The sequence below is a fragment of the Lagenorhynchus albirostris genome, chromosome 16, assembly GCF_949774975.1.
Source record: "Lagenorhynchus albirostris chromosome 16, mLagAlb1.1, whole genome shotgun sequence".
Lineage (NCBI taxonomy): Eukaryota > Metazoa > Chordata > Mammalia > Artiodactyla > Delphinidae > Lagenorhynchus > Lagenorhynchus albirostris.
In genome coordinates, this window is record NC_083110.1 from 11,648,901 (window position 1) to 11,657,287 (window position 8,387).

Genomic DNA, 8,387 nt, shown 5'->3' on the forward strand with positions numbered 1-8,387 from the left:
GACAGAAGAAAATGAGAGTCATTTCCGGACGAGAGTGAAGAAAGAGGGAACCGAGAACATCGGAGACCGATAAAGGCGGCTCCGAGGGCAGGGTTTAGGGAGGGATTAGCAGGTTGACTGAGGTTGCTTACGTGACTATCACTTGGGCTGAGAAGCCCCAAGGTTTCTGAACGTGACCCTCAAGACGCCGAGGCAATGCACAGTGTTCAGTGAGAGCCCCTGAGCCGACTGGCTGGATGGTAGCTGAAATGGCTACCCTGCCTGAGGCAGTGGAACAGATTCTTTAATGTGTTCTGGGATTAATAATTCTTACCATTTTATTTTTGTAGTCTCCAAGCGGAAGATATAAATGCACTCATTACTGGTGAAGCAGAAGATTATTTTTAAAATCACCAGTTAAATTAAGGGGATGCTTGGAATAGGGCCAGATTATGAATGGGCGACCATAGTAAAGGAAGGAGCAGTTTGTCAAAAGAAGCTGATTCCAGGAAAAAAAAAATGGGAAGAGTAAAAGGAGGAGGTGAAAATGTACTAGAAAACTGATGAGGCATAATTTCAGAGAACAGGTCCTACAAAAATCAAATAGGTATTCATAAGAAACCCAATGACTCCATCACAACTCAGGCTGTAGAAAAGTCTGTTTCTGGAGAGAAAATGCAAGTAGCTAATCTGAGGCAAATATTCAAATTATACCCCCCCCCAAGAAAAAAGACTTCAGCATTTAGGGACTGAAACCAGGTCCAAGAAGACATGTTCATGCAATCCACTAAGAGGACCTCTGAGCCATGGGGGCTTTTTTTTTTTCTCGGCACACGGGCCGCTCACTGTTGTGGCATGGGGGCTTTCTGATCCCCTCAGCAAGTCTGACAGTTCTCCAGCATTCATAAATGATGCAGTAGTCTTTGAGGCCTTCTTTAATGAAAGAATAGGGCTTTGGCCTGATGATGAGCCTTCCCCTGCTCCTAGGGAGTCCACTACAGTATCTTTTGCAGGTGAGCACCAGCACAGTCACATGTTGGCCCTCGTCCACAGTAAGGGTTGGGATAGCTCAGACTGGTGTCACAGATCCCAGACCTTTTCCACAGTTAGCCATCTCACCTCACCAACTGGAGGATGCTTGCGCACACCCGGTCCCCTTGGACTACCTCCTCAGCCGCGGGGCTTTGGAGGCCTCCACCTTTTCTTTTCACCTCTGTGTCCGCAAAAGTGTCTCACCTAAGCTCTGAAATCGAAAAAGACACATTTGTTCGATTCTTACGAGTACCTGCACCGAGGTGCACCTCTACTGTCTGGTTTAAAAACAGTTGAGGGACTTCCCTGGTGGTCCAATGACTAAGACTCTGCCCTCCCAATGCAGGAGGCCCGGGTTCAATTCCTGGTCAGGGAACTAGATCCCACATGCTGCAACAACAACAACAAAAAATCCCTAAGGGGGCTTCCCTGGTGGCGCAGTGGTTGAGAGTCCGCCTGCCGATGCAGGGGACACGGGTTGGTGCCCCGGTCCGGGAAGATCCCACATGCTGCGTAACGGCTGGGCCCGTGAGCCATAGCCGCTGAGCCTGTGCATCCGGAGCCTGTGCTCCGCAACTGGAGAGGCCACAACAGTGGGAGGCCCACGTACCGCAAAAAAAAAAAAAAAAAAAAAAAAAAAAAAAATCCCGTATGCAGGAACGAAGATCCCGCGTGCCTCAACTAAGACCTGACGCAGCCAAATAAATAAATAAATATTTTAAAAATAAAGTGAAGTAAAAACAATTGAATTCACAAATGAAAATCACCCCAAGATGTATCCTCTTACAGATTGACCTGCCTGCTTATTTCCTGTTGTTAATATAAACAGATTATTATCACAGATTTAATACTTTTTAATAAGTATTTTTTAAGTTTTAAAAAATAAGCTCGTCTCTGGAAACCACTGGTCCACAACAAATGGTACAGAGGTTTGTATTGTTTAGAATTTTACAACTGGTATCCCTTGAAAGAACAATTTGCCCTTTAAGCTTTGATACCCCCCTCCCCTTCTTTCCCAGGAATGCGCCTGGATAGGCAGGATCACCAAGGCTCAGAGGAGGCTCTTACTCAAAATCCCGTTATCTGTCAAATAGCAGTGGCAGTAACAATAGTGACTATGTATTGCACCTTCACTGTGCTTTACACTATTAGGAGTACTTAATCTCATTTAAGCATCATAGCAACCCACCAGTAGATGTTACTATTATCATCACCACTTAGTAGAAGGATACAGAGGTATAGAGTTGTTAAGGTAACTTTCCTAAGGTCACTCAGCTTGTGGATAGCAGGTCTGACCATTGGGCTAAGGCACTCTATTTCCAGGGTCTTGCACTCGTTAAAATGCTGCACTCTCAAGTGCAGTGAGAGATAGGTCTTTCAGGCTGGCTCCCAAGCCCCTTCTCTGCCTCCCTTTCCCATCTGAAAGAAGGAAAGAATGAAGTGAGAAAACAATTGAACTGCCCAGCCACAGTATAGGTCCAGTCCAAATGTAATGATTCTCCTTTGGTGCTGTAGTAGCCAAGGATGAAGGATAAGATAACCTAGGTGAGATGCCAGCAGGCTCAGCGGTCACAGCCTTGTGTGATCAATTTTCTTGACCAATATAGAAAAATGTACCTTTGAAGCAGCACCAATGCTTATTCAAGAAATAAGTCACAATAGCCAGGACATGGAAGCAACCTAAGTGTCCATCAACAGACGAATGGATAAAGAAGATGTGGCACATATATACAGTGGAATATTAGCCATAAAAAGAAACGAGATTGAGTTATTTGTAGTGAGGTGGATGGACCTAGAGTCTGTCATACAGAGTGAAGTAAGTCAGAAAGAGAAAAATACCGTATGCTAACACATATATATAGACTCTAAGAAAAAAAAAAAAGTCATGAAGAACCTAGGGGCAAGATGGGAATAAAGACACAGACCTACTAGAGAATGGACTTGAGGATATGGGGACGGGGAAGGGTAAGCTGTGACAAAGTGAGAGAGTGGCATGGACATATATACACTAACAAAAGTAAAATAGATAGCTAGTGGGAAGCAGCCGCATAGCACAGGGAGATCAGCTCGGTGCTTTGTGACCACCTAGAGGGGTGGGATAGGGAGGGTGGGAGGGAGGGAGATGCAAGAGGGAAGAGATATGGGAACGTATGTATATGTATAACTGATTCACTTTGTTATAAAGCAGAAACTAACACACCATTGTAAAGCAATTATACTCCAATAAAGATGTTAAAAAAAAAGAAAAGAAAAAGAAATAAATCACAATAGCCAGGACATGCAAGCAATATAAGTGACTATCAACAGAGGGATGGACAAAGAAGATGTGGCACATATATACCATGGAATATTACTCAGCCATAAAAAGAAATGAGATTGAGTTATTTGTGGTGAGGTGGATGGACCTAGAGTCTGTCATACAGAGTGAAGTAAGTCAGAAAGAGAAAAACAAATACTGTATGCTAACACATATATATGGAATCTAAAAAAAAAAAATTGTTCTGATGAACCTGGGGGCAGGACAGTAATAAAGACACAGATGTAGAGAATGGACTTGAGGACATGGGGAGGGGGAAGGGTAAGCTGGGATGAAGTGAGACAGACATATATACACTACCAAATGTAAAGTAGATAGGTAGTTGGAAGCAGCTGTATAGCACAGGGAGATCAGCTTGGTGCTTTGTGACCACCTACAGGGGTGGGATAGGGAGGGTGGGAGGGAGATGCAAGAGGGAGGGGATATGGGGATATAGGTATGCATATAGCTGATTCACTTTGTTATACAGCAGAAACTAACACAACATTGTAAAGCAATTATACTCCAATAAAGATGTTAAAAAAAAAAAAAGTCACCGCCACAGAAGTCTGGACCCCTGGGTTATTTGCAGTTCTTTTCAGATACTTTTCAGTTCTTTCAAACAGCACTTCGTGTTAAACAGTAAAAGAGGGGTTATGGCACCTAATGAGTTTGATGGTTACTTGCTTGAATTGGTTTCTTTGCCTCACCAAAGACTGCAGGGGGACTGGGTGGTACTGGGCAGTGTTGTGTGGCTGCCCTTACTTTGACCATTTCCACAGCAGGCCTGGCCAGCAACAAGGCCTGACTTAAGCTATGTCTAGCTCTGTCACCATGCTGAGTTGTCCCCCTTTAGCTTGATAATGGGCTTTCCCCACCAGAAATATGTACAGTTAGGCTCCTTCACTTCTGCGGGGGCCTCAGGAGAGGCAGAAAACTTCATTTGCATCAAGATGTGCTATTATGTGTCAATTATATCTCAATAAAACTAGAAAAAAAAAGATGTGCTGGGTGCAGGTCAGCTTGCAGCTTTTCTCTTTCTCATTAACCTCCATTTTATAGAAATTATGGAATATTTAAAACATACAGAAAATTACAGATATTGTAAACATCTAAGAGATAATGCCATTTGATATATTGACTATTTCCTTTCATTGTTTTTGGACCAAAAATTACAGATAAACCAGTGTCTGAGGTGCTTTTCAACTCTTCTACTCTTTAAAAAGCAGTGATTTGAATTCCCTGGTGGTCCAGTGGTTAAGACTCTGCACTTCCACTGCAGGAGGGCACAAGTTCAATCCCTGGTGGGGGAAACTAAGATCCCACATGCCCCGTGGTGCAGCCAAAAAAAAAGCAATTAGTATAATACAATTTTTTTTTTAAATTTTTGGCTGTGTTGGGTCTTGCTGCACGCAGGCTTTCTCTAGTTGCAGCGAGCAGGGGCTACTCTTCGTTGCGGTGCGTGGGCTTCTCATTGTGGTGGCTTCTCTTGTTGGCTCTAGGCATGTGGACTTCAGTAGTTGCAGCATGCAGGCTCAGTAGTTGTGGCACACGAGCTTAGTTGCTATGCAACATGTGGGATCTTCCCAGACCAGGGATCGAACTGGTGTCTCCTGCATTGGCAGGCAGATTCTTGACCACTGCGCCACCAGGGAAGTCCTATAATACAATTTTTGAATGATGAAATATTTCAAAATTTGAGAAAAATTTTGAAGATAATATGTACATACAGTGTGGAGTAATGAAGTCTTGAGAGCAGAAAAGTAACAAAATGTGTAGTCCATTTACATATTTTTTTAAAGACTATTGCTTCCTGTAGTATAGTTTGTATGGGTAGGTGTGTGCTATCTTGATCCAGTTTTGAGGCCCTAGCTAGAAGCTTGTCAGTTCCTCTTCTTGAACAGCCCATTAAGTCCATACCACCGAACACCACCCTTATTGGGCTCTCACATTCTGGGGCCATCGTATGCTCACCCTAATTGCCCCAGGACTAAATATCAGACAACCAGGGACAGCCCCTGTGCCCCAGAACCTTCTGAAATTATTCAAATTAGCCAGTCCTACATCTGTTTGCTATCTTTCCTTCCAGCAAAACCACAGTAAAGATGCTTGCCCATAGTTCCCCCTTGCTCTGCTGTGAGACTGACCTGGTACTTCCCTTGAGCGGTCATGGGTGGCATACTGTGTCCTCCCCTGAGAGCTGTGAGTACAAAACACTGTAAAACTCTTTCCATTTTTTTCTCTTCATCTGCATCTGACGGAGCCATGCCTCATCCGAGGTAATATGGTTAAAACAGCTCCTTCCCACTGTGCCTTCTAGTTCAAAACCATCATGGCTGTGTAGGTGGGAGGGAGTCTGTCACTAAATTCCACGCATCTATCCTCCAGTGCCCCTGAATACTAGCACCTTCTGGGGAGCAGCCCCTCCTGCCTCTGGTTCTTCACAGCAGAGTTTGTGCTCCCCAAAGGCCAATGGGCAAGGAGGCCAGGGATGGCAAGTGATTCTTTTTTTTTTTTAATAAATTTATTTATTTATTTATTTATTTTTGGCTGCATTGGGTCTTTTTTTTTTTTTTTAACTATGCAATGTTTTTATTCAACTACAAGCAAATAGCAGAATTAACACAACATTCAGCAACTCCAGACCGGCTTTTCTTACACCGAAGAGTGATCAATTTAACAGGCACAGACTTCCGGATTTCTGATGACCTCTCACTCAGCCCTGCAGCTCATCTAGATGGCCAAGCTTTAACAGCAACTCTCTCCCTATTGCTTTTTTCAGTATTGCTCTTTAAAGGAGCCAGAGCAAGACACTGACACCCACTAACCAGCCTGAGATGTATCACATGGTGGGCTAGCGGACGTGCCGGCCGCTGGTTGTCTTCGTGAGAGACAGGGCTGTGAAAACACATGCCAGAAGATGCCGTCACAGACAATCCTGGGCTCGGGCTCACAAAGGCAGAGGCAATCAACCCTTTCTTTTTTTCTACCTCCCTTAAAGATTCTTTGATGCTCTGCTCTAATACTGCAGACCTGGTCTTTTTACCAGAATTTTTTTCTTCTTTAACGTCTGGGTTGTTATTCTTATAGTAACATTTTGATGACCCCATCCTAGTACCAAAATATCCCCCACCAAAACGGAGTTCAAATTTGATCAAAACGTAAACCCCCTAGAATTACAGAGGACAGGCAGAAGGAAAAGTCACCCTAAACCTAAACCTGACCGCTCAGGGGTCAGGCAGGGGGAAGAGGAGAAATCTGCATGCATCACTAAACTGAAACACTGCTTGGGAACTCTGGGACCGTGTCCATCTCCTGGCTTTCCTCTACTTCCCAGACAGCTGCTCGTACAGTTTGGGCACATAGTCATCCCATTCGGCCTGGTAACACGTGCCAGCCACCGGAGCCCCGAGCTCGTACTTTTTGCAGAAATTTGCCATCTTGAATTTGCCACGGTGGTCTCCAGATCTGTTGCTGAGAATGGGCTCATCACACTTCAGTGGCCTGTCCTGCTCGTAAACCAGCCAGGTGTAGCGGTGAAGGCCTGTGCCCTTGGGAGGCCCAGAGCCCACATAATCGGAGAGGACCGTGCCACTGCTGATGTCGTTGCCCTTCATGTTGACCACCAGGAAATGATGCCATTCCCTGTATTTGGGGTCCTTCCTGCTGGGAGCATCCGGGTCTGTCAAGACCAAGGTATACAGTTTACCTGGATCAAGGCCATCCCATGCAATGCTGGTGGACTGGTTCTTAACCTGGGTGGGTGTCAGCACTTTGCCCAGCTCGTCAACCTCCGCCCCTCCGTATTTGACCTGCCGCGGGTGCTGCGGCCTCTCGTCCACTTCCTGCAGGCTCAAAGGCCCGGACCACTTGCTGAGGTCCACCGGCATCGCGAAGCCGAGAGGATCGGACAGCAGGGAAAGCTGCAGGAGGACTCACGCAGGGTAACAGCCCAGACTCCCAGCGGTCTGCAAGCTGTACAGAGGCAACTCTGGGTCTTATTTTTAAAATTCATAACAGAAAATATTTATTCTGTAATATTTATTCAATATTAAGCACAGTGAATGCTGGTACAAACTTTTTCTTTTTTAGTCTTGATATTTCAGATTATCTTTTTTTTTTATTGGAGTATAATTGCTTTACAATGGTGTGCTAGTTTCCGCTGTATAACAAAGTGAATCAGTTATACGTATACATATATCTCCATATCTCCTCCCTTTTGCGTCTCCCCCCCATCCCACCCCTCTAGGTGGTCACAAAGCACCGAGCTGATCTTGCGTTGGGTCTTCGTTGCTGCGTGTGGGCTTTCTCTAGTTGCGGCTAGTGGGGGCTACTCTTTGTGGCAGTACGCAGACCTCTCATTGCAGTGGCTTCTCTTTATTGCAGAGCACGGGCTCTAGGTGTGCGCGGGCTTCAGTAGCTGTGGCACCTGGGCTCAGTAGTTGTGGCTCGTGGGCTCTAGAGCACAGGCTCAGCTGTTGTGGCGCATGGGCTTAGTTGCTCCGCGGCATGCGGGATCTTCCCAGACCAGGGCTCAAACCTGTGTCCCCCGCATTGACAGGTGGATTCTTAACCACTGCGCCACCAGGGAAGTCCATTGGCCAGTGATTCTTGAGCCTCACTCCATGTGGGAAAGATGTTAGGAAAGGACAGAAGTGTGGGCCCAGGCCATGTGGGTTGCAATCCTCCTTCTGAGAGCTCACTAAATGCTAACGATTTTCATTACCTATGTTTTTGTCGGAAGTTCGCTTTCCTATCACTTGGGATTTCTTAAGCAGCAATGTGTCCTAACATTTTCATTTTGACCACTCTCTTTATGAAAAGATAAACCCCAAGTTTTATTGTGGAAAAATGGAACAAATTTGAGATCTTTATCCTCATAATAGGAATGCTCAATAATGTTGACTTTGAAAGTTTCTGACCTACAACAGATGAAAAAGGGGGATTGGGGTTTGTAAGTTAACAGTCAGTTGACTAAAGTGGTTTGATGTGTGGGTGGTAATGAGAGAGACAGAGGAAAAAAAGAGAGAGAGAGAGAGAGAGAGAGAGAGAGAGAGAGAAGGAAAGGATAGGACTTATT

The 8,387-nt window shown here is 45.1% G+C and overlaps 1 protein-coding gene across 1 annotated transcript; it reads right to left on the reverse strand.

Annotated features, from left to right (window-relative positions):
- Positions 1 to 5,902: 5,902 nt before the first annotated feature.
- LOC132506910 (phosphatidylethanolamine-binding protein 1-like) lies at positions 5,903 to 7,287 on the reverse strand. The gene has a single exon (XM_060125746.1). It carries the CDS (start codon positions 7,195 to 7,197, stop codon positions 6,634 to 6,636), a length of 564 nt encoding a protein of 187 aa, XP_059981729.1. The 5' UTR covers positions 7,198 to 7,287; the 3' UTR covers positions 5,903 to 6,633.
- Between the last annotated feature and the right edge of the window lie 1,100 nt (positions 7,288 to 8,387).

Bases quoted from the DNA above. Each gene is read 5' to 3' on its own strand.
- LOC132506910 (XM_060125746.1), bottom strand. From the start codon at position 7,197: ATGCCGGTGGACCTCAGCAAGTGGTCCGGGCCTTTGAGCCTGCAGGAA.